Source organism: Mchenga conophoros, linkage group LG3 (genome assembly GCF_057382185.1).
Source record: "Mchenga conophoros isolate Kocher_MC1m ecotype Shallow Benthic linkage group LG3, M_conophoros_male_GT1.1, whole genome shotgun sequence".
NCBI classification, from domain to species: Eukaryota; Metazoa; Chordata; class Actinopteri; order Cichliformes; family Cichlidae; genus Mchenga; species Mchenga conophoros.
The window spans coordinates 45,480,520-45,507,663 of NC_140528.1; the positions used below are offsets into that span (position 1 = coordinate 45,480,520).

General features: G+C 39.4%; 1 protein-coding gene and 1 long non-coding RNA gene across 2 annotated transcripts in view; one reads left to right on the forward strand and one right to left on the reverse strand.

The window, feature by feature from the left end:
- Positions 1 to 26,286, forward strand: LOC146578972 (uncharacterized). The gene is made up of 3 exons (XR_014890221.1): positions 1 to 80; positions 186 to 363; positions 23,294 to 26,286. It is a non-coding gene; the product is annotated as an uncharacterized LOC146578972 (long non-coding RNA).
- cfi (complement factor I) overlaps positions 21,074 to 27,144 on the reverse strand; it is a 15,967-nt gene continuing 9,896 nt past the window's right edge. Inside the window, exons 8-17 of the mRNA XM_085260134.1 lie at positions 26,948 to 27,070; positions 26,235 to 26,270; positions 26,124 to 26,144; positions 25,397 to 25,545; positions 24,619 to 24,722; positions 24,252 to 24,356; positions 23,612 to 23,787; positions 22,700 to 22,801; positions 22,480 to 22,628; positions 21,074 to 21,335 (exon numbers count right to left, since the gene is read on the reverse strand). Of these exons, the coding sequence (XP_085116260.1) occupies positions 21,267 to 21,335; positions 22,480 to 22,628; positions 22,700 to 22,801; positions 23,612 to 23,787; positions 24,252 to 24,356; positions 24,619 to 24,722; positions 25,397 to 25,545; positions 26,124 to 26,144; positions 26,235 to 26,270; positions 26,948 to 27,070 (1,034 nt within the window). The 3' untranslated portion in view covers positions 21,074 to 21,266. The remainder of the gene's footprint in view (positions 21,336 to 22,479; positions 22,629 to 22,699; positions 22,802 to 23,611; positions 23,788 to 24,251; positions 24,357 to 24,618; positions 24,723 to 25,396; positions 25,546 to 26,123; positions 26,145 to 26,234; positions 26,271 to 26,947; positions 27,071 to 27,144) is intronic.

Sequence of the window (27,144 nt, forward strand, 5' to 3'; positions counted from 1 at the left end):
AGGGTGGAAAGCTGCTGCCTGCTGAGTTAATCTGGAGAGCTCAGACTGACTTTATCCTCAGGCTGTTTATTAAGGAGTCGGTGGGTTTTTTCCATCATAAAACACTTGGAATAACTTTAAATGTACCTAAATCTTGTTGAACTGAAACGTTTATGGATTAAATTGTTTTGGGTTTTTTTTTGTAGGTTCATTAATGCTTTCCACAGATGCTCGGGGTGACTTTGAGTGTGTCTCCTTGGTGAGAAAACGGAAAGCGGTCTGCAGCCCCATATGTAGCGAGACAGAGTGAGGAGGAAGAGGAGGAAGATAAAGAACCGAGTCACTGTGGTTGTGAACAGGAAAGACGTAGCCGCATCTTGACTTGTAAGTACGAGTCATATTTCTGGAGTAGCAAGCCGACTATTTTCGGTGTTTCTGGGTAAATTTGTTGGCTCACAGCAGCCATTTTAGGCTCCGGGCTTTTTCAGTCGGACAACCTTTCACGAGTCTGAGTGATTCACTTCTACTCGCCGACTGGACCAGGTATGGGATTTTTTAACAGTCGTTTTATGTTTAATCCCTGTTTGTCTCGTAAACGTACAACTTTTTAAGGGGACTACATTCTGAATAAAGTCTCAGAAAACCTCTTAAAGACCAGACACCCTCGTCGCTTTGACACATCTCTAGGACAAGTAAAAAACCCGTTTTATTATATGACTTTCAAATCACAGCGAGCCATACAACTGGAAACGTAACAGACCGGTAAAACAGGCGCAAGGTATGGAAGTCCAAACCTGCCAAAAGGGATGTCCCGTTCAATGCACTGAAAGGGGATGTATGTGGTTAATAATTTGCATAATGTAACATCTGTGGTGTAATGTGCTTGTCAATCTTTTATTAACCTTGTTTTTATTCATTTATTAGTTGGTAATTATCTCTTTATATTTTCTATTACTTAGTTCCCTAAACATATTTATTCTGTTTCTCATTTGTTTCTGTGCAGAATTTTAGCTAGATGGATTAGCTAAAAACCTAAGATTTCTAACAATCACATGAATGGAGGCAGTGCTTTCAGTTTTCCACTGGGCTGTCTTGATGCATGCTCAATCAACCAGATAAGTAAATCCAATAAGGTTGATTCTGTTCATCTGGACGTAGCGGTTGTTGATCAGTGGTCATGACAATTTGTATATTAATGATAAATGAACTGATGTCACAACCAGTTGTTCATTCAGTAGTGTTAGTTTCACCCATTGTGCAAATGTACTGTTTATAAGATTGGAGAAACCTGCAGTCAGCTGAGACTGAAGAAGTCACTTGGATGCGTGACGAAACGTTTCTTCACTGAAAACACTACATCCAGATGAACAGAATCAACTTTTGGGGGGTTTTCGTTGTATTTGTTTTATTTTGAAATATATATGCAATACTGTGCAAAAGTCTTGAGGACAATGGGTATAGGTGCAGTAATCACTTGAAAGATGCGTAAACATTTTACATACAGAGTTTATACAGAGTTTGATATGACCACCTTCATTCCTCAACACAGCTTGGACTCTTTTAGGTAAGCTTTCCTATAATTTCTTTAACCCTCTGGTGTCGACTGAGGTACTGGCGCAATAAAATCACATCACCAATTTAAGATGACATATCAGCAAGATGAATCATGCTTTAGTCTCTATGTTGAAAGTGTGGACTTTAAACTGTATAACAGTCTTTTAATTGTGTTGATAGACCAAGTAAAGACAGAGTTATGATAAATAATTTACACCATGTTTTTTCCTGAATATTCTCACCATGTGTCGTGCAGAAATAATTGGTAAAAATTTGAATTTTAAAGGACAAGTGAAAAAAAACATACATGTTTCTCACCAGTGGGAAAGTGCACCAACCCATTGAAAAATTGTGTCATGCCTGTGATCTGCTCCTCCGTCGTGTTGTGGATGGGAAATAGGAACTGCACAAATAATTTTTGTGGCATTTTATTGTGACACCTGAATGTTTATGGCATTATTTTAGTGCCTCTATTCTGAGCGCACATAAAAAAATTTGCAAGCACAAATGTTGCATGTTGAAAATTATTTTGAGCAAACAGAAGTTTAATTTGAGTGAACAAAATTCATTTCTGTGTGCAAGAAATGTATTTCAGTGTTTGCGATTATCCATATATGGTCTTTCGTTAAACATGATATATACCCTGACTTCTTTAGTAAAATATTCAATCTCGTCTCACAATACAATGACCATAATATCATTATCGGTGGTGATTTTAATTGTTAGTTTGATCCATTGTTGGATAGGTCCTCTGTGTCCCTGGCCCCAACTTTGAGAGCTGTTTCTGTACTCAATACTCTTACTAAATCTTTGGGCTTGGTTGACATTTGGAGGCACCAGCATCCGTTACAAAAGCAATACTCTTTTTTCTCCCCTGTCCATGGCAGTTTCAGTAGAATTAACTATTTCTTATTGATTCCAGGCTTATTTTGAAAGTGATTAGTTCCACTTATCACAGTTTTTTAGTTATGGGCGATCGTGGCTCAAGAGTTGGGAGGTCGCCTTGTAATTGAAAGGTTGCCGATTCGAGCTCTGGCTTGGACAGTCTCGGTCATTGTGTCCTTGGGCAAGACACTTCATTGGGGAGAAATTCAACCCCTCTTTATATCTAAATGACTGTTTTACGGATTACCTATCTACTAAAATTGCAGAATTTTTACAATTCAATGATAACGGTGCAGTTTCAGGCTCTGTTTTGTGGGAGTCCTTTAAAGTCGTCTAGTTTGCCCTTTAAGGTCTCCCAGGATTATTTTTCATACCTGGGTATTAACATCCCTAGGAACTCAAAACTCCTCTTCAGGCTTAATATTCGGTTCTAACTGATGAGCTCAAGTGTATGATAGATAAATGGAAACGTCTCCCACTTTCAATGATTGGCCGTATCAATATAATCAAAATGGTTGTGCTCCCTAAATTCACGTACCTATTCCAGAACGTTTCTATTTCAAGGTTCAAGGTTCAAGGTTCTTTATTAATTTTATTAATTTATTTTTCTCAGGTCTTCCTTTTTCAAAGCGTTGGATGCCATTATCATGCCTTTTGTTTGGGCCTACAAGCCCCCCCGCATCTCGAAGTCTCACTTGCAAAAGCCCACGGACGAGGGTGGTCTGGGCCTTCCAGTTTTCAAACATTATTACTGGGCCTGTAATGCCAGAGCCTGGGTCTTCTGGAATCTGCCTATAGTTGGTGATGCTGTGGAATGCGGGTCCAGCCCTAAATGGCTCGAAATGGAGCTTAGCACCGCTATCGAGCGCACTGGAGCATCCTTGCCAACGATCTTATTTTCAAAACTGGTTATTAAAAGTACACCATCATGTAATAACTTTATTCTTTGCAACTCTATAAAAATATTGAATCAAATCAAGAGAATCTTGAACCTCCCGGAAATGCCAACTTTTGCCCCGATCTGCCACAATCCTACCTTTAAGCCTAGTACAATGGATACTGCTTTCAAACAATGGCCTGTTAAAAGGTTGACTGCTATAGAGGATCTTTATATTGACAATCATTTTGCTTCTTTTGCTCAACTTCAGACAAAGTACAACCTCCCTACAAGTCATTTTTTTCAGTACTTACAAATTAGGAATTATGTCAAGCAAGCATTCTCAAATTTAGATACTATCCCCGTACAGCATGTCTTTTACAATATAATGAACGAACCTCCCAACTCAAAACACTTAATCTCTCAGCTTGTTAATCTTTTTTCTTTGGCAGCCCCCTCTTGCCATATTAAAGAGGCTTTGTCAAGAGACACTGGTTTGGTTATCTCTGACGATTTATGGGCTGAAGTGTTAAGCCCGATAAAACTATGCTCTGTTAACGCCCGGCTTCAGTTAATTCAGTTTAAGGTAGTCCATAGACTGCACTATTCCAAAACCAAATTGAACAAGATTTTTCCTAACGTTTCCCCCAAATATGATAAATGTAAACTTGTGGACGGATCTCTTGGCCATCTTTTTTGGTTCTGTTCTACGCTTACAGCCTTTTGGATTTTTTATATTTTTAGTTTCTATAGCATTGTTTACTACAGGCAACTGTATCCTGACTGTCTTATGGTGATCCTGGGCTGCTACAGCAACTCCTTGGCACTTCCCTTTGCTGTGCAACAGGCCCTCATGTTTGGTATGGTTATTGCCAAACGTCTGATTCTGGGGGAGTGGAAATCTGCCTCCCCTCCCTGCTTCAAGAGGTGGCTCGAGGAGATGGTCTCCTGTTTATACCTGGAAGAAATTCGGTTCTCTACGTCTGATTCCATGGAGAAGTTCAGGAAGATATGGGGTCCCTTTATAGACCACATTAACAAGGACAGTCCACACCCTGGGTCCTGACCACATTGTCTTAACTGTTATCATTCTGAGCTGTTGCCCATAACTGTTGTGAATCGGCTCCTCCTGGCAATCTCTGGATTCGATCTTCAATGTGGATTGGTGTTTGACATGTATACCATTTGCTTTTGTCTTCTCTGCTGTTTTTGGTACTTACAAATTAGGAATTACAAATAAGTGCTGGCCGTGTACTAGGGCTGCTCGATTATGGCAAAAGTGATAATCACGATTATTTTCACTGAAATTGAGATCACGATTATTTGACGATATTTATTTAACTCTTTAAGACCTACTATAGAACCAAGTCCACCAGAGCTTATATTATTTTTTTTACATGCTGTAGTGCCATTTGTGGGAGCATTTCAAGTTGCTATACATCAATACAACTGTTATAGCCCATATTTTAATAATATGTATGCATTAAGTCCATAGTAATTACATAAATTGCAAAAAAGTGCAATAAACTACAAAAAAAATTGAAAATTGCTTTTGTTTTGTTTACATATATTTCTACTTGGAGAAATTTAAGAGGTTTATCCCTCAAAACTTTAAATACAATAAAGTTGCAAAAAATAGTTTCCCACCACAGGAAATTTATTTTGAGTGTCTTCATAGTTTTATTTTGGAGATATAGCAATTTTTATATACTGCAGGAAAAACAAAAAACAATCCTATGATGCAAATTTGCAAAGAAAACAGCATGTGCATCATTTCACTGTGGGAAGTGTTACGAACAGCTGATAGGAACGGCAAAGCGTGTTTCTGGAATATTATGTTTTTGTTCCTGCAAGCGCTTTTTATGCAATTTTTGCAAAGCTTTGTGTGGAACGAAACCGTGACCGAGGACAAGCTGATGGCATCAGATGTAAGTACAACTCCTCCGGTTTCATATGCAAAACAAATTATTGCGCTAGCTTACACGGTTCAGGTTCTACAGGGATTTAAAAATAGTTACGCAAAACGGAGCGTGCTGCTCTGACCGGCTTTAAAGGGTTAACAATGACTTTTAAAAAATAATATAAAATAGTGTGCAACACCACTGAATTTTTTTTTTTTAAACTCTCTTTTCAACCAACGGCAGTCACTCTCCAAATAACTTCTGCTTAGCTTTCCTCTTAATCAGCGGTCTCCAACCTTTTTTGCGCCACGGACCGGTTTATGCCCAACAATATTTTCACGGACCGGCCTTTAAGGTGTCGCGGATAAATGAGGGAGGGGCTAATAATCGGCTCAGTCATTTTTAATGATCGTTGAAAGCCCAGATCGTAATCGTGATTAAAATTCGATTAATTGAGCAGCCCTACCGTGTACCCTGTTGTGGGGTCTGTTTGTTTGTTTTTTGTTGCTGTTTTGTTGTTGTTTTGTTTTTTGTTTGTTTGTTTTTTTCCTGCTCTTTGGTGTTGACTTTCTTTTTGTTGTCTTTATTGTCTGTGTTCCTCTGTCCCGCTGTTTGTGAATGTGTAAAAAAAAATGAAACTTGCATAAATGAATAATTTAAAAACAAACAAACAAAAAACCAAAACAAAATATGATATATACATGATATATAAATCAATTAGGTACCTTTTAAATGTTCATGTTTGGTTTATTCCAGTGTTTGATTTGTTCCTGAGTAAATCGGTTTTGCTAAGATTAAAATTCAGCTTCATAACTGGACCGTTTACACAGCACCATTCTCGCCTTAAAAAATATCTTAAAAGATTATTTTGTGATCCAGAAAGAGTAATATTTCAAACTCCGCCACTCTGCGTTCCTCCCCAACTGCCTCATTTGAGTTTTGGACAAAATGCATTCTGGGATATTTGCCTGGGTTTGGCTACAGTAGCTAGCGAGGTGATTGGAGAACAAAGCAGTCAATCAGAATTTTTTGCATCCAAGTCTGTGATTGTTTGGTTTTGTGGCACACTTACAACGGTGTACAGAGAGTTGAGTGCGCACTAAGCAGAGATGTTGTGAGCAAACGACACACTTAGAGCAGGTCCGCAGATGTCTGTGAGCGCACAAAGCAGATCTGAGGAAGAGCAAATGCCAACAACTGAGCGAGAGGAGCTGTTATTGTGTGTGTATATGGATAATCGCAAACACCGATTTTTGCACGCAGCAATGAATTTTGTTCGCTCAAAAGAATTTTCTCCTCAACATGCAACATTTGTGCTTGCAAATTTTCTTTTAGGTGCGCTCAGAATAGAGGCACTAAAATAATGCCATAAATCTTCTGTAAGTAGTTTTAAATAATTGTACAAAAAACTGCATTGGAAAAAGTGATACCACACAAGGCAAGCCAATTAAAAAATGGCCAATTATACCCCAGACTCCAGAGGGTTAAGTAGTCTTTAGGAATAGTTCCCTTTTGTTCTGTTCTCCGTCAAGAGGATTCCACACTGCTTCAGTAATGTTGAAGTCTCTGGGGGAGGCCAATCTATGATTGGTAGTGCTTCATTGTCAAGGATGGGTAGGGGAAAAGCGAAAAAAAAAAAACCCAAAACAGGAAAAAACAGTGAATTTATTTACAGTAAGTAAGTTGAAGGATATATACAGTTCATTAATTCTGTGGCTTCTCTGAGGCAGGTCCCGGAAATTTCTCTCGACGTTGCGAGTGTCTGTGTAGTGTAAAACAGTTCCAAACAATCCTGTGCTCGTGCTCCGACCTGTGGCTCCTCTCTTGTACTTCTCCCGCGGATCCACTCTTGTAAAAAGACACTCTCCGTTTCCAATTCCTGATGTAAAAACACACATGATGGCAGGCAATTCTAAACAATAAGCGAGGTTCAAACACAATTAATCACGGCCGTACTGACGAGGATTGACTTAATGATCCAGTGTCGACCGGAGCTTAGCCACACTGCTAAATAGGTCGCTCTTCTGATGGTAAGCCGCACAGCTAATGAAGGCGAAGAAGAAGAAAACGTATAACCAAAGGCGAGCTGCTTAATTAGGCTGAAAAAAGGTACAAAAACAAAAAGCACAACACACTGGGGAGAAACTAAGTAGAACTGAACTGGGAAAAACTAAATGCTAAACACAAAAGACGAACAAAAACTTGAACATGGACCAAACCCTTGAGATGTGTAAGTATGGAACCATGACGAGACCAACAGACAACCTGACACTGAAGAAAAGAGGACAGAGGACATGAGTACACACAAGAATAATATGGGGATGGGGAACACAGCTGGGACAAATCAAATCTAACAAGACAAGGGAGAGCAATTTGGGGTTAGTATCTTGCCCAAGGATATTTGGCATACAGACTAGGGGAAGCCAGGAACCGAACTACCACCTTTCCAATCAGTAGATGACCTGCTCTGCCGCCTGAGCTACAGCTACCTCAAGGTGCAGTTACCTCCAGCGCTAGACACTTACGCAACCTAAACTCTCTCTCCGGGAGCGAGAGATAAGCAAAAACACAGGGAGACAGAAAAAAAGAGGGAGACACTAACAGAAACAACAAACACAAGCATAGCGAGGAGGTCAGCCGCGGAGGACTGTCATACCGTGACAGTGACTGTGTATTTTTCTACCTGGGTTTTGTTTACTGCACTGGAAGTGTGTTTGGCATCATTTTCATGCTGAAAAATAGAACTTTTTTAGTTGGCATTGCATGATGGATCAAAATCTGATGCTACTTTTCTGTGTTCATAATTCCATCAATTTTTATAAGATCTAAACACCACTGGTTGTAATGCAGCCCAAACCATGACAGTTCCTCAGACATTTTGTACACGTGGCTGCAGACATTCACTATTGTAGCTCTCACTTGAACTTCTCCCTACCTTCTGAGAAAAACTTGAACACAAGGTTCAAGGTTTGGATTCATTACTCCATCAGAGCTGTTGCCACTGACTTTCAGTCCAGTTCTTGGGTAGTTTAGCACACCTCAGCTTTGTCTCCCCGTTTCCTCTTCCTTAAGAAGGACTTTCACTGACATTGTTTCTGAGTGAACAGTAGTTGGATCAACTGAAGAGCCAGGTGCATCTCTCAGGTCCTGTGTCAGGTCTGTGTTGGATCTCTTTCCATTTTTGGCATCTACTTGATAGAGAGAGTGTTTGTGTCACATTTTTAAAAGAAATCTAAGGCAACATTTATTGTGTGTGTCAGTGATACTTTTGATGTTTTACATTTGTAATAACAGCTTACTGAGATGCTAGATTTTACTGCAAAGAAAAAAGTATTTTGGTACTGAGGTAATTCCATGCTGTCAAACAGGGAAGAAGAAGTGACTCACGACCTGCTAAGTTAACCGTTAACAACAGTGAGTCAGAGGGAGAGTCCCTAGTAAAACATGGTAGGGTGGTTCAATTGGGACTCAGAAACAAAGTTCACTGTCCTCACATTGTCAGATATTTTAGAGTCAGTGAGAAGCTGCTGTGCTGCAGAAGTTTCTCAAAACCAAAAGAGGTTTCAGTTTTAGTCAGGTGTCTCAAACAGGAAGCCCCAGCTGCATATAAATGTTGTGAGGTTAGTTTGTTCTTTACATATTGTTATTTTCTGTTTGCATGTTGCAGTTCCTCTCTGCTGCTCCATTGGTCAGTTATTTTCAAAACAATATATTCGCGAGTGAGTGAGACACAGACTCATTCAAGGGTTTTCATAAATACTTTATAAATTGTGGAAGAAAATTCAAACAAGATAGCAAACATTTTTCAGAGACACTTGAGGCAAAGTCCTCCTTCTGTTATAACTAAGAAAAAGAGCTGATAGTGAAAATACCCCTCAGATGTGTTGCAGTTGTCGCAGGAAGAACTGATGACCAGAAAAAGGTCTCAACTGACAAACAAGGAAAATGGAAGGAAATGAAACCGTGATCTGTGCGATATGAAAAAATTATATTGGATGATGATATTAAACACAGACATCGATGCAGCAAAAGTCTTCTGCCACTAAGTAATATTTAAAGATTATGGAGAGAGTTTACAAATCAGAAGGAAAAAGGAGTCTCCTGTGCTAAAAATTAGCCTTTAGACTCAAACATAAGAACATAAGAACGGGTGCCATATAATAAAGTTCTACGATGATAATAGCTGACATTTTTTAATACATGGTTTCATGCATTGGTCAAAAAACTCAACTCCAGGTGCACAACGCCCAGTCGAAAGTACTTTACACAAGTTGAGTTGCTGTGTTTATATTACGAGTTTTGGGTCAAAATATTGAAGGAAATCATAGCATACTACACTGCATATGTGATCCCTGTGTGAGCCTAACAGTACACTGAATTAAAGACTGTGCAATCTGCAGTTGATGTCTGTAGACAGGTTAGTTTCCTGATGACCAAACAGGAGGAGCAATGATAGCTGTAGGCCTCAGGAAGCACTTCCATGACTGTCACTATGTGACTGCAGTAAAGCCAAATGTGGCATGGCAGCCAAGTGAAAAGGCGTGGGTCTAGGTCTTCAATCCTGATCCATACCTTTAGTATTCATGGGGCAAACTTACACATGCTACATATGAAAGGATATTTTCTATGTGGCTGTTGTTGTACATGGTCTAGTAGTTGAAGGTAGTCTTTGGGTCCAGAAAATCAGGTCAGTACATCAATCCTTTGTACGTTTTTTCTAAACATAGCAGTGGGTGACTCATTTGGGTAGTCGTGTACACCAGGGCTGGACTGGGACAAAAAATCTTCCCGGGCATTTTGACTAGAGACCGGCCCACCAGGTATTAAAGGAAAAACCACAAATCCTCTGAATGAAAACAAATGCTGTTGTCACAGTGATGTACACTGTCTTGTTGGTATATATGTATCAATCTAATAAACTTAAACCTACACCATCCTCCCTATTCTGGTATTCTAAACAGTACCTGAAAGTAGACTGCTTGGTCGAGTTAACCTCCTGAACTATCTACAACACATGGTGAAAACCTGAAATTAAGACAGAGAAGACTAGAGGTGAGACATGATCATTACTGATTACTGATGACAGATTTAGATATATTTTCATAAACCATTCATTTGCCACATCAATAAACAGCATGGCAGGGCAAAAAAATTTTTCTAACATGGCAACCTTTAAAAAGTGAAAGGAGACAGAAAGACAGGTGAGAAAGAATAAAGCTTAAGTGACTTTTTGATGGCATTTTACACACAGTACTGGTGCAGTATCTAGAAAATGTGGGAAAATACTGGCATCATATCCAGTACTTAGTTCTGAAGAAATTATGTTGGGACCCTCAAAAAAATTACTATGTACAATAATGGATTTCTATATTTTACATCAGATGAAAACATTTGTTTTCAGATAATTATTTATTCAAAGTTTTTAAATGACATAACAAAGAAAAGTATTTCTTTGTGCCCACCTTTCCCTTTTAATTCCCTACATGGACCCCTGGCAACACTTTGCTAGATCCGCACCTGCACAGTTACCAGCTGTCAGCTGCTTAGAAAAGGATCCTGGTGTTATTTGTCTCTCAGAAACAGTTCATAACTTCCCTTCAACTCATTCATGTCACCTAAAAGGTAAACCTGTTTCTCCATCACAGCTCTGATGATTCAGTAAGGACATCTCCTGGTTTCATCTTCATGTTTCCCTCTCACCAGATAACCAAACCGACATCATGACCAGCAGCTTTACAGCTGTGGCTCCAGCAAACATCAGCTGATACTAGAAATTAATATTAAATAAATTCTAACAACAGCTGATCAAGCTTAAACGTGCTGCTGTTGGTTTCCTCTTTCTGGGGCAAAGTGGGCGATAAATAAGAGAGAAAAGCCGATCAGCTGATTATTGATCAGTTTCATTATTGATGTAGAAACAGGAGAGGGAGGGGAGAGAATGAGAGAAGAAGAGGCAGCTGTGCAGCAAAGACACAGAATAACTCCAACTTTGTGCCTTTTTCATTGTAGCTGAAGTCCGGGACAAACTGTTCCTTTTCACCTCAATACGAGACGATTCCATTTTTTACGGGACAGTTGGCAACTCTAATAACTAACCTTATAAATAAAATAAGATAAAACAAGTTCAACATCAGTAATATCATAGCACCCGCCCAGCTGTATATAAACTCCGTCATGCTAGCTAGCACGCAGTACGACTAAAAAGTCAGCACAACAAAGATAAACTCCACCTAAACTTGGTTTATATCTGACCCAGATAGACTGCAGGTCATAAATTCTTACCTGAAGTTCAGTTCACCACCTCAGGTCTCTGCTCCTTCTGCCTTTCCGTCATCCACCTGCCAGCGTGTTGCATCTGCTGGCCTCCACCACTTGCTAATGTTACTGAATCTGTGGAAGCTCCGCAATAGCCACCACCAAACAACTAAGTTATTTTTACACATCTCCCTTCACCTGGCCAATCCACCACCTTTCAGTGTTTATACCGTTACGGAAGAAAAAAACGAAAAAAAAAACCCCATCGGCCCATAAAAACGAAAAACCACCAATCTAGCTACACTGAAAACGCTACGTCCAGATGAACAGAATCAACTTTTGGAGATTTACTGACCTGGATGATTGAGCATGCATTAAGACGTTAAACACCACTTCATAAATTTACAGTGGCATGTGGTAATTTCCATCCCTGGTCGCATGCATTGCTCAGGTTTGATTTTGGTCAATTTTTTAAGATCTGGTTCCTTGAGCCATTTTATGAGCTCAGGATTTTGTGTTCTCAGTTTCTTATATTTTAGTATCAATTGTTCCTTTAAAAATGATTTTATTAATTAGCAATAGTATGCTTTGATGCACAAAATTGTTGCTGCTGAAAAGTAAGATGGTGTGCCTCAGGATTTTACTGTCCTATGTACATTTTTTATTGACCTGCGAACACACATGTAATGTATAAAGTGCTCTGAGTGCTGCAGTAGAGTACAAAGGATCTATATAAGGCATGATATAATTCTCTGGAAGACACAGGAGAAGATTATTCTTTAATTCCCAAACTGCAGGTTATACTCTCCCTGCACCCCCTTCTTCTCTGAGGCAGCTCTGCTCCCTGTGTCTTTAATCCATAGGTGTCAAACTCTGGCCCGCGGGCCAAATTTGGCCCGCAGCCTAATTACATTTGGCCCGCGAAGCCATACCAAATTATTATTAGAGCTGGCCTACTGGTATTATACAGCTAATATATATATTGTTTAGTATTAAGCTTTGCTTGTTCCATATTCAGTTTTTCAGAAAAACTTGTTTGAGTCCATAAGAAGAGATTCATTCTTAAATCTGGAGGAAGATTTTTTTTTTCAGTAAATATTAATGTTAGCCCGCGACCTTGTTCCAGTTTTGAATTTTGGCCCACTGTGTATTTGAGTTTGACACCCCTGCTTTAATCCATCAAGCTTCAATAGAAAGGATCAGAGCAGTCCCTGGGTATAAGGCAAGGCAAGGCAAGGCAAGGCAAGTTTATTTGTATAGCACAATTCAACAACAAGGTGATTCAAAGTGCTTTACAGAGACATTAGAAACAAGAACAACTAAAAAGCATGATTTAAAATTGATTAAAACAAGCAAATAAACTAACTAACTAATTAACAAACAAACAAACAAACAAACAAAACAGTATATAAAATCAAAACAGATAAAATACAGATATAAGATAGAAGGGAAAACAAACTTTAAGGGAACAGTCACTTCACCTCTAGTAGCTTGACTTAAAAAGAAGCACACTATACAAACTATACAGTACAGTATATATAGAGAGGAGACAACAAGGCTCTGGTTATATCTGTGCAAAAGTAAGTAAGTAAGTAAAAGTAAGCAAGTTTAGAAAGATGAGTTTTTAGCTGTTTTTTAAAAGCAACCACTGAGTCCAGTGTTGTTGTGTCTGTTGACCCAAGACGGCTTATATTTCCATGGCGACTTATAATTAATGGCTGCGATAAAGCCATTTAAACCAGCGGTCCCCAACCTTTTTTGCGCTACAGACCGGTTTGTGCGCGACAATATTTTCACGGACCGGCCTTTAAGGTGTCGCGGATAAATACAACAAAATAAAACTAGTACCGGTACCCAAAAAAATAAGATTTATTCATAACACACATGAAAAGACCCGGGAAAACAGAGTTAACGAAAAAAAAACGATAACAAAATAACGCTAAAATCCGATAAAAACCCTGAAAACCATACATTTCACATCCTAGTCTCACTCTCGCGGCCCGGTAGCAAATGACTCACGGACCGGTACCGTTCCGTGGCCCGGGGGTTGGGGACCGCTGATTTAAACCATCGTACATAGAAAAAACTTGCAATACATCGAGTTTATTTGATATATCGCCCACCCCTAGTTCTTTGTTTGAGAAATTAAGTTAGGCATAAGTCGCATAATTACATATTTAAGAATTAGATGTGAAGATGCAATATGCTGAACCATGGTATTCACATTTGAGACTAGAAAGTCTGAGAGTCAGCTGTAACTTGATAATTGATAGTTGAAAATACTTCAGGTCTTTTACTTGTAGTTTTGAATGTTATCTGTAATGTTTCCTGTAATGCTGCTAGAAAATACAATCCCACATTACAAAATTTGTTAAGGTGTTGAGGTCAAGTGTGAAACTGCTGTCTACTGAACTGGCATCGACTTGTGTGGCTCAGGTGTCATTTTGGCCCATTCTTACACAAACAGTCTTCAGATCCTGAAAGTTCTGTGGGCCCCTGCTATGAACTCTATGTGCTATGAAGAGTTTATTCTAATTTAGTATCAATTATTCAGTCAAGTAATCAGATAAGAAATGCTTATTAATGATTAATAGTAAATATTCAAAAGAGGGAAAAAGCAAAGGTCTACTCAAACAAATTTGCTTATGTGCAAGATGCTGTGCCTCAGTGTTTTTTCTCCATGGCATTTTTATTGGCCTGCAAAAAACCCCAAACTGTATAGTTATAATTTTAAACATTAATGTAGTTGTAATATTTATTTTGAGTGACTGCGATGTTTATCAAACATGAAAAAAGTTTATGTTGAGAAACATAATGTTAGAAGACTCATATAGTCTGGGATTGGACTGTGAGTCCTGTGTTTGTGTTCTGTCTTCCTGGCTGTCTGCCTTCCCTGTCTTGTTCAGTTAATAAATTTGTAGTACTGTCCCTATAGCCATATAGTCATTTCCCCTGTTGCCAGGTTTAAAAAAGGACGGTGTTAATTTTCATGAACGAGATGCCCTCATGACTTATCGAGTGATGCTGCTGGTAAGCCAATCGCTGGCATTCAGTCTATGACGTCACATTTTAGTACTTGCTCGGATCAGTTGGAACCCGAGGTGAGCAAGTATTAAAAAGTACTTGATATCAGGTACTATAACCTAATGGAAAACCCTGAAAATAGTGGCAAACCATGCCGAGTCGATCTGAGTAGGTACAGTTGAGACCAAAATTATTATCCCCCCTCATGACATTGGACAACACTCTTGATTTCAATATGAAAATGTTAACAATGAGAGCGTTCTTATAGTGTATCTGTTTCCAAAATAACAATGTCCCTAAATTCAATCAGGATATTTTATTGATACGCCGAGTTGAAACAAAAAAGGGCAAAAATGAGACATCCAAAATTAGTAGCCACATGGCTATTAAGATACTGTACCCTTTCTGAGCTACAACTGACAACAATATCTTAGAGATTGGTTGGCACAGGTCTCCTGAGATATTTTGGCCCATTCCACCATTGCACATTCTTCTAGCTGGTCCAGATTGCATGGTTTCCGAGCACGGTCATTCACTTTGAGCACTCGCCACAGATTCTCAATAGGATTGAGGTCTGGGCTCTGTGTGGGCCACTCCAGGATCTTGGTTTTGGTATCCTTGAGGAACTGTTGGAATATTTTGGTGTATGCTTTGGGTTATTGTCTTGTTAGAAGACTCAGCGACAACCTAAGCCTAGACTTCTTCTGGACTGATGGTCCTGAAACCCACCACCATGAAGAGCCCTCACAACTGTGTTCCTTGAAACAACTCCAGAAGAGTCAGCAAGAGTCGGCCAGGTCAGCAACAATGGTCTTGGCAGATGTACAGGATTCCTTGTGTAACCGGTCTGCAAGTGTTACGCCTGTCAATGCGTTGTGTTCTGGCGTGAAAGTAAGAGGCAGGAGACAGCACTGGGCCTTTGGCTTTTTACTGCACATCTGCAACACAGAAGTAAAGGTCTGAGCTGTTTGTGTCACGCGCCTGCCAGGACACCTCTCCCCGAACGAGTCTCTTAATAACAAAACGTAGCAGTTCGGCTATATTCACATTGCAGCTTGGGGTCTAAACAAACTTTAATTAGCTGAGAGCAACGTGGCAAGTGACTTACCTCCGGCCACGCTGAAAGGAGCTGTGACCGGGACACACGTGCACGCGCCTACGTCACCACGCAGCACACAAAAACACGAACACACACAGACTCAGATAACATAGGTAGGAGATTGAGATGCAAAATGAAATATTTAATTTTAAAGAAAAGGTGTTTTGGGTCAAATTCACAAGTATTTAACGCATTTGTTACACTTGCTGACATCTCTGAATATTTTCCTCTCCAGAGTTCTTGAAATCTTGCACTTACAGCCACAGCCAGGTTTGTTTCTTACAGAATTTTTCTCCTTGTACTTGGCAATGATGCAACGTATAGCAGTTCTAGACACTGTGAATCAATTGGAAATGCCAGTGTAGCCTTCCCTTCTTTCTGAGCTCCAGACTTATTTCCTTTGTTTCTGGCACGGTGAATAACAGTAGTCCCTCTCATGTGTTAAAGTGTCCCGTTCCTTTTTATGTTGACTGAATGTTGCAAGGAAGCCAATTGACTGCACAGGTGTGGTTTCTGTAGGTTACTGTAGGTGTGTTTTGAAAGAAAATATTCACATGGGGCTAATATTTTTGAACACTGCATTTCTTTTGCTATATTTGATGTCAAGCAAGCCTAAGAATACATTTTATATTACAAAATGTACCAAAAGCTATTAAATAGCACTGGTGAATGTTGCATTATATCAAGTTTCATCAATGTTGCAAACATTGGGAAGAGTTTTAGGAGTCCTGGGGGGCTAATAATTTTTGCCTCAACTGTTCTAATGGAAAAGGGGCTTATGGTTTCTCCCTTCCTGTTCCCATGTTCATCTCTCTGTGTTTTGTCATTTTGTCTCCCCAGTCTATCTTGTCCCCATGTTTATCCCCACACTCAGTGTCATGTTCACGTGTCACTGGCCTGCGATTTAATCTGAGATGCTAAAATTTCAAGGGAAGGAGTCTATATATGGGTGCAAGTGTATGTGAAGCAGAATGTGTAGTGAGTGGTGGGCAAGTGATAAGGCATTGGTCTTTGGTAAATCGCAGCTCATGGGTTCAAACCCCATTCATACCTTTCCTGTAATCTTGAATGGGGCTCCATGCTAAGAATGGAAACAAACAAGGATTTTAGTCTACTATTGGAGTAGGACTATTATACTAGTGGACTGATGTCATATAATGAGGTACCTAATAACAGAGAAGAGATGCACAATATCTTTAAACACAAGAACTGGATAGACTTGTGAATTAATTTGACCTAATTTTAATGACTAGCAGTGGTCATTCATTTTTCTATGCATTTAATAGCCTCGCTTCGGTCAGTCTGCCCAAGGGCAGCTGTGGCTACAACAGTAGCTTGCCTCCACCAGTGTGTGAATGCGAGAGTGAATGAATAGTGGAATTGTAAAGTGCTTTGGGTGCCTAGAAAAGCGCTATATAAATGCAATCCATTATTATTAATTTGACTGACCAGTCTAAGCACTCACTGAGACTTGCATCAATGTTAGGGTTGTAAACATCTGCACCTGGTTTGGGAACAGCACCAAGCAGGACAGACGAGATCTGCAAAGAGTGGTGCGCTCAGCCGAACGCATCATTCAATCAGAGCTCCCTGACCTGCTGTCCATCTACACCAAGCGGTGCAAGTCCAAAGCTAGGAAGATTATGATGGACCTCTCCCATCCCAACAATGGAGGTCTGGGAAGCGCTTCCGCTCCCTTAAGGCCAAAACAGAGAGAATGAGGAGGAGCTTCTTCCCCCAGGCTATTCGGGGCCTGAACCAGGTGTACGACTGGACTCTCCCAAACACGTCACTATAAGACTGGACTCTCACACACGTCACCACACGCACCACCACACATTTCCTATAATCCTATAATTCCTATACTTTATAATCTTTATAATCTTTATAATCTCTTCTTCTATTTGCACATTCTTAACTGTAAATTCCTAAGTTAATTTGTAATTTTTGTAGTAAACTGTAAATTGTAAATATTGTAAAACTTTTCTTCTGTCATTTAATGGTCGGGCATTGTACAGCTACAAGCATTTCACCCCCATGTCATACTGTGTATGGTTGTGTGTGTGTGACAGATAAAATTTGAATTTGTATTTGAATTTGTAAACTAAAGATCATGAGATCAGTTCCCACATCAGAATTTACCTGGATATGTTATGTGTGGCGAGTCCCTTTGAATGTGAACATTAATCATAGAGTGACACAGTCTTTGGCCCATTCATCCTTCCTTCAATTATATAAGCACCAACTTTCAACATGCTTTTTCTTTAACAATGGGGTCTTGCGTAGTGAGCGTCCATACAGACCATTGTGATTGAGTGCAATACTTGCATTGCTGTTTTATTTGAAACTGTTGTACCTGCTAGTTCCAGGTCTGATTCACTTCCAGATGATTGCCCCAGCAGTGCCTACTGGAACATTCAGTAGTTTAGAAATTCATCTGTAACCAATGCAATCCATATGTTGTATGTGACAGCTGGGGAATGAGACATCTTTTTAAAGGCCATCAGTTGGGACTAAACTAATAAGAACTTAGTATAGCCCATGATTCAGTAGTTTGGAGAACCACCTTTAACAGAAAGAGCTTTAACTAATTCTTTTTTTTATGACTTTCCCTATGTCTCTCTGAATTTTGGCCCAGTTTTCTTTGCTAATTTATGTTTGCAGACATTTGTATTGTATTAAGGTCCCACCGTAGCATTGTAATTAGGTTGAGGTCATCGTGGCCATTGTGTTGTAGATTTGCTGCTGTACTTGGGATTACTATCATCCAGTTTCAGCTAAGCTTTAGCTGTCAGAAAGAGGGCATCGCATTTGATTCTAGAATACTTAGGAATACTACAGAGGAATTGATGGTTGCCTGCAATGTGCAAGGGTCCTGTGGGGGCAAAACAAGTTCAAACCATCATGTCTCCACTATTGTCCTGACAGTTAGTATGACGTGTTTGTGCTGATATACTGTGTTTGGTTTTCTTCAAACATGGTGCTGTGTATTATAGGCAAATATCTCCACTTTGGTATTGCCTGTCTGGTGGTTGTTCCAAAGGTCTTGCGGTTTGTTAAGATACAATTTTGCAAACCTAAAGCTGCAGATTCTGAGTAGATGCTTAGACTCCTTTAAAAGTTTGATGGCTCACAACTTTTCCAATTAAATGAAGAAAAAAAAGGAAGTACTTGCTTGTGTCAGTGGCAGATTTATAAGCTCAAGATCATTTTGCAACATTTGCTAAATCCGCTGTCACGAACTCTGGGGTAACTTTTCACTCATCGTGTTACCCCAGACTCAGGAACTCTCTCCCTTCTGAGCCTGAGATCTGTAGACTCAGTGGTCTCTTTTAAGAAGCAACTAAAAACTAATCTTTTCAGATTTGGTTGTAGTGAACTCTTTTTTTCTTCTTCTTAATGTTTTGTTGTTGTTGAGAATCACTTTGTGATCTTTGTCTTGATAGGTGATGTATGAATAACATTTTACTCACGTATATACCCTGAAAACTTTCTTTTCCCCACGTATATAGCAGCTGAATTGGGGTAGATCAGCAGTTGTATTAGATACCATCATCAGTTTGATCATCATAACATTGTTAAAAAACGGTTCTTGGAGTAACCAGAATTATATTATAATGATCGGAAAAACGGTGAGGGGGAAGCATAGTCTTAAACAGAAGCCCCAGGCACACCACCAACCTGTTCATGTGTCTAACCATTTTTCCCCACTCAGCGACAAACCCGCTGGGGGTCAAACTCTGGTAATTGGCGATTCTGTTCTCAGACATGTGAAGCTAGAGACACCAGCAGGGGCCAGAGCAGGCGACACTGAGGGAAACGTAAAACTGCTGGTTAAGGGTAAACGTAAATTCAATAAAATTATAATTCACGTCGGCAGTAATGACACCTGGTTACGTCAATCGGAAGCCGATTGACTGATTGAAGAAAATAAGAACAACCCCAGGTTTCTCTTCAGCACTGTAGCCAGGCTGACAAAAAGTCAGAGCTCTTTTGAGCCAACCATCCTTTTAACGTTAACTAGTAATGACTTCATGAACTTCTTCACAAATAAAATTTTTATCATTAGAGAAAAAATGACCAATAATCATCCCACAGATGTAATATTATCTACAGCTACTCTTAGTACCATTGATGTTACGTTAGACTCTTTTTCTCTAATTGATCTTTCTGAGTTAACTTCAATAATTACTTCCTCCAAACCATCAGTGTCTTTTAGACCCCATTCCTACAAAACTGCTCAAAGAAGTCCTGCCATTAATTAATTCTTCGATCTTAAATATGATCAACCTATCTCTAATAATCGGCTATGTACCACAGGCCTTCAAGCTGGCTGTAGTTAAACCTTTACTCAAAAAGCATCTCTAGACCCAGCAGTCTTAGCTAATTATAGGCCAATCTCCAACCTTCCTTTCATATCAAAAATCCTTGAAAGAGTAGTTGTCAAACAGCTAACAGATCATCTGCAGAAGAATGGCTTATTTGAAGAGTTTCAGTCAGGTTTCAGAGCTCAGCACAGCACAGAAACAGCTTTAGTGAAGGTTACAAATGATCTTCTTATGGCCTCTGACAGTTCATCTCTGTGCTTGTCCTGCTAGACCTTAGTGCAGCGTTCTGCTGAAATTCAACTATATGTTCTCACTGATCCCGAATAAACCCCTTACGGCTTGATATAAGTCAGTAAACTCAAGCATTTAAAAACATTTTATGTAAACACCCCCCACCCCCCATCATGAACGAGTTTTAACACTCTTCTTATAAAACAGATTACTGTGTTTCTGTGTTGTGTAAGCTTGTTAGACACCTCATGGTTGGACGTAAAGCAAGCACTCAGTGAAAAAGCGATCTGCTTTATATTATCTCCTGTATTAAGCATCACGCCTGCTTTAAACACCTTAGCAAAAGCAGCTCTTTGGCAGTTTGGTGGGAATTTAAAAAAATATCTTTTAAGTCTTCACTTATCACATGTAAAAACCCATTTGAAAAAATCCAGATATGCATCAGATATAGAAAAAACTGAACTGCATTACAAAGGGATAAAAAGGAAATCTATATCATGTTATCCAGGGTTTGGTGATGCTTGGTGGTGCAAGGGCACACGGCTGGATGTTTTGGCATGTTTCCTGACGTGCTCCTTTGGGGGTTGTGGTCGAGGCTGGGGGTGTTCTACTAGGTGTTTTGCCAGGTGGGATTCTCAGGTACCATGGGCCCTGTGCTTGCTCCATCTGTGGAGTCCCTGTTACTTCATGATAAATGCACATACACATATTTGTTTGTGTGTCTGTTCAGTTCTTCTCTGTCTGTGCAGTTGGCAGCCCCTTGTGTTTTATTTTTTTGCTCTATTCTCTTTTTTATCTTTCCACATTGTTTTCCCATTTAAGAACAAGATGCTATTAGAGCAATCAGACATTCCAGAAACTTGAGTAAACCTCAGCAAGTGTGTGTTAAGGCTCAAATTTAGTTTAGAGATGTTTACAAGTAAAGATTAAGTCTCATTAGTATGTTTACAAGCAGATTTTATTGGTGTTTTACTGGATAGAACGTAGTATTTTAATACCAATACAAACAGTAGGTCCAAGCAGTAACATCAAACAGTGAATGCGTCTTTTACCATCTTTCACTGAGCAGTTTTAACCAAAATAAAATGGCACACCTATATTGAAATGTGGCCACATGCTGTGGGTTTTCCATATTATGAGTTGAATTTGGTGACTGCAGACCAACCTATGTGAAGCCTAATCCACTCGAAGTAATGCGCGACCTGTCAGACAGAGACACACAATGTTACTGTTTCTAATAATCCTAAAATGTGAAATAAGTACTATACAAGTCATACAAAATATACCACAATACATAACAGTCACTAAATCAACAATAACTATACATGAAAAAAAGAAAAGAAAAGTAACTATTTATAATGCTCTAAAAATAAAACAAACTGTCAAAACTATTTGGCGTTATACAAAGCATTTGTATCTAATTAAAGAAACACACCATTAAAAAATAGTAAAACAAAAGGTCATGGACAATTGAAATAGTCAAAAGCTACAGTTCTTCAAGCGTCTAAGTGAGGATCTAAAAATGAGTCAAACCCATTGACTCCAGTTTTAAAAAGTCAAATTTTACAGCAGAAATAAACATGTTTACAGCCAATTACAAAAATTACACTTCAGGCTTATTTGACCACAAAAACAAAACCCTGATGTTTCTAATAGACTCCGATTTGTTCATGTAAATGTAGGGACCTCTTCACACAAAGGTTAATTATGGAGTTGCACAGGGTTCATTTTCAATGCTATAGAGATGACACCCAGCTCTATCTGTGCATGAAGCCAGATAACACACACCAGTTAGTTAAACTACAGAAATGTCTTAAAGACATAAAATTTGGAAAGACCTCTAATTTTATGCTTCTAAATTCAGATAAAAGAATTCACATACGGTAAATGTTTGGACCCAGAACTTCCATTTCGGTTCGATATTCTGTATTATTTCATCTTCTGGGTAGAGCATTGTATTTACTACGCTGTTAGTTCCCTGTTTACTTTTGTATTTCTATTCTGTCCTTCCTGTCTTGTCTCTGTTATTGTTGTTTTGGCTCTGAGTGACGTTCTTATGTTTTAGTCCAGGTCTCAGTGTTAGTCATTTCCTGTCAAATTTCTCAAGTCCTGTGTGCCTTGTGTTCCTCTGATTAGTCAGTTATTGATTTCAGCCTTGTCTCCACTTGTTGCCTGTTCCCTCATCATCCCGTGAATTTATATACTGAGTCAGTCTTTATTGTGTTCTGACTCAAGTCCAAATCCGGGTTGTCACACAGCTGATCCCTGACACTTGCAGCATATGTACACAGTATTTGTAATAAATTTCTCCTTTGTATAGTATAGTATTGTCTTTGTGTACTGTACCTGTGTATAAACTCCAGGGAATCCTGGCTGTCCACACCTCTCACCCCAGCTGACGATGCCCCACAGGTAGGAAACGCCTAACTCATCCACACAAACCAGAGGACCTCCACTGTCGCCCTGACAGGAGTCCACGCTGCCTTCCACATCACCTACAAATAAACACATTTCCATCTGTACTATGTCCAGGTTGCAGTAGTCCGGCTGTGCATAGATCACTCACCTGCACACATCATGCCTGGTTTGAAGCGGTTTCCATAGAATCTGCCGCAATTGTCGATCAGAGAAACGTTGGCCCAGAGCAACACGGAAGCTGACCTCCCCTCTGGACACAACGACAGGAATATTTCATCTTTGCTCATTAATCAAACCAGCTGATGGGAAAACATAACTTCACAAAGTAGATGGAGATATAGATCAATACTGTTGCATTCTTGTCTGATAAAAGTCTTCTTTGTCCTGTTTTTCACTTCATGATGTTCCAGATATATTCAGCTTGTGTAAGATCTGGACTGTCAGCAGGCCAATTTAGCACCTGCACTGTTTTACAATGAAGCCAAGCTGTTGTAATAGCTACAGGGTTCTGCTTGGCACTGTTTTGGTAAATTGTACATTTTTCCTGAAAAAGATGGAACCTGAATGAGAGAGCATGTTGCTCTAAAGCATATATATGCCGATATACCTTTCAGCATTAATGGTGTCTGTTTCTTCAAGGGATCGTTGGGCTAACCTGTGTCAGTGTAGCTCCGGCTTGCTTAGTGATTTCTTTGTATTTCCTACTGCTTCTATCTAACGTCTATCTCCTCTCCTTTTACAGGCTTCCCCGGACCCCTGCTTGTTATCCTGCTTTGTGGACCCTGAGTGGATGTGAACGAGTGAGCTTTTAATGGATTGGACTTGGAGTTGGATTTGGGGAAACCTGCAGTCAGCTGAGACTGAAGAAGTCACTTGGATGAGTGACGAAACGTTTCTCCCACAAAACGCTACGTCCAGATGAACAGAATCAGCTTCCGGAGATTTACTTACCTGGATGATTGAGAATGCATCAAGAAGATGATCCCCTTTCATTTTTAACCTGGATTGAACAACATTACTGTTCTTCTTGCAACAGGAAAATATGATTTTTTATCCATACCTGCAGTTCGTCCCCACCCAGAGATACTGCAGGTGTGGTTGGGCTGGAAGAGGTGTGTGGACCAGGGAACACAGACTGCGCTTATTGCTGGATTGTCCACCAAACATTTCTTTGTGAATGGAAGCTTCTGGAGTTTTACCAGAGCGATGTCGTTTTCATATGTGTTGGCAACATAACTGTGAGACATTAAAAAAATTGTTCTTATTTTATTACACATATTTGATTATAAAGTAAACATATTTAGCATTTTCTTATTTCTGTGATATATCTGCTGTTCCAGTGATGGATGTTCATATGTAAATACGAGTAATCTCAGCGAGTCATGAGCTCAGACTTCAGACTTCTCTCAACATTCAGTTTCACTCAGCTTTCTTCTGTCATTGGATCTTTATGATATCATTTACCCACAATGGGAATCCCAAATACGGTCATCTCAGGTGCAGAAGCCTACCTACCCACCGAATAAAGGGGAAGTTGCCTGATAGAGGATGAATTGAGTGTCCTAACTAAGACCCAGTATAAGAAAAATTGGTATTTCTAACTGTGGATCATTCAAAACTGCTTTATTAGAATGAAAAAAGAAAAAGATGTACCTGTAAATGAATGGAGTACATTTATGTATAGATAGTGTTGTTCATACTTTGGGTGGATAATGATGTCCTCAACAGGAACAATGTCAGTTGTGTCTTGAGCTCGAGATTTTTTCCAGAGGGAAAACTTCACTCTGAAGGCACGGGGGTTGGGTCTGTAAACAGCAAGGGAGAAAAATATGGTTATTGCTGACTTCCAAGGCACAGCATGACTTTTAACTGCACTGACCAGAGCATGGGCTTAATCTTTCTGGAAATTGTATCAAATTTACACTACTTTTGAAAGTGAAGGTACCAGGAGAGAAAAAACCTAATGTGTGAGGACTTTCAAAGCAATGCCTAGTCTTAAAAAAGTGTTTTAAAACCTTCAATGTGTTGATGTTAGGAAGGGGGAGTGGTGTGAGAGATTTGTCCGACCTGACACAGTGAGCTGCAGTGATGACCCAGCAGCCTCCGATATAAGCTCCTCCACAGTCAATCCTCTTGTTTTCCTCCAGAGCAACCTGCCACTGGATTTGGGTCTACACACCAACAGGAAGATATGTGGCAGGTTATTCATGTGTTGCTTGTTACTTATGATGACAGTTATCATTCAGTTGTGCCAAATGGGGTGTGGCATTTTCGTGCTAAAATAATCAAGACCTTCTATGAAAACAATGTCATCACAGAAACAGACATGGCTTCTTGAGAGGAACGGTAATGGAATTCTTCATTATGTTCCCAATGGTTTCAAATTTACTCCATGTGATGATACTCAGCTGGGATTTGAATTTGTGGACGTCTGCTAGAGTAACAGAACTGTCAAGAGAGAAACTGGGGTTTCTTTTCTTTTCTTTTAGTCTATGTGACTTGTTGTTTGGTTAGTTTTAGCCACCAAAGTGATTTGGTTAGGTTTGGGAGTATATCATGTTTTGATTTAAATTTGTATGTCTAAGCAAGGTAGGCATGCCATGACATAGCATTTTAGATTTAACCAACAGGGCTATCATATACTATCATACACTAGGCAAGAGGTCTAGGGCTTCAAACAGGTGGAGCATCTGAGGATCTACAGGACCTTAAAAATCCCTTTGGGTATTTAGCATCAGAGGGAGATCATTATGCTACATTGTAAGAATGACAAAACAAAACAAAACCACATAGTAGCAGCAGGAACGGTAACTGTACTCAAAAAGTTATGTTGATTCCAGCTCACCGGCTTTGCTGGTACTCCCCCGACTACCCTCTTGACTCTTCCATGGGTACTCTTTCCTCGTTGCACCACTTCCTCATCATCCACTGTGGTAGCATTTGGAATGCCACAGACCAGATTGGCCTCCAGGGCTTTTCTGTTGGCCTTTGTTTCTGGACAAAGTTAACAACACACAAAGCTATATAACGCAGAGTTTTGTTGAAATTCATACCCTGGGGACTAGATATACCTGTATATAAGGTGATCTTGTACCCTCAGGACTGATTTAAAGAACATGTGCAAATTGAAATGAGGGTTACTATAGGTCAGAGGTTCCTAAACTGTTTTTGCTAGGCCCCCGTTTGTTTTAAAAGAAAAATCTTCGTGACTATTTTTTCATACTGCGCCCCCCTGCAATGGCTCAGCCCACATTTTGGGAACCTCTGCAATAGGTAGACTTCCTACTGTTCTAATCATATAGTATGTGAGAGGGTTACACACTAATACTAGTGACTAATTCTGTATTGCAGTTGGCTGTCCAGTGTATCCCAACTGGATTAGATGAAGCTTTGGAATCCATGTAAACTTCTGAGGTTCTCTTATGCCAATGATTAAAGGTCTCCTAAACTGTAGCTAGAAGAAAACTGTTGTCAAAAATGTCATTGTCTACTATAGCATCAAGATTATCTAATCATTGTATATAAAATAAGATGTGCCACCACCTCTGATAAGTCACTTTTAATCTACATACCATTCATTGGAGAGATGTACTCTGAAATACAGGAAGAAAAAATAATTACTGTCATCATCACTAATTAAAACAGTGAAATATTCAAACAGCTGCTGTGAGGATTTCATTTACCTGAATTTTTGGGCAGACCTTTCAGTGAAAGTGATTCTACAGAAAACAGAAACATATTGCTATAAGGACTCGGGTGCATGGAAAAAAAAACCTGATGGTTGTGGACTTTCAGCTATGAAAGTCATTCACCAGAAGTTAGCGTTTTTCTAACTGTGACAACTATTTGTATTGTAGTTATATGAAGCAAACCACATGACACTATCAGTGTGAACAGGTGTTAAATCTAATCTTTCTAATCTAATCTTTTACTTAAACGTAAAAGATTAGATGACACAGTTAAATTTAGTTTAACGTAATATAAATTTAGCAAAAATGTATATTACAGTAATCATAAGGAGCTTTCAGATTACAGGAGCATTTTCGCAACTTGTATTCCAGACTTACACTGTGTCACAACATAAACTTTTGAGTTACCTAAGTTAGATGAATACTGCTGACATATTCAAGAAAGGTCCATGTTAAACTTGGCTGTGTAAGTAGCAGTAAGTTATAGTAGGAATTTCTGCTGGTATACTGTTCTTGGACCAATTTTGTTCCAAGATGTAACTAGCCTTTATGTAATTGCCAAAGTTTGGGTAGATCAGGAACCCAAGTGAAACCAGTTTTACAAGTGGAAGAAACTAAATTGCAACAAAACAAAACAAAACAACTTAGTAAGAGCAAACATCTGTTTTTCTAAAACTGTGTGGAAGTAAAGATATGTTGTGCCTTACTTTGCTTTGACTTAAATTTGTTTGATTCATCCTCGCCATCCAGGCAGTCGATCTTGCCATCAGCGAGTGCTTCTTTATGAATACACACTCCCGTTTTACAGTGGAAAGCATATTTTCTGCACTCTGATAAATACAATGATTCACATTGTAAAACTTGGGGCACAAAGCTAAGGTAAGATAATTTCTGATTGTGTGTG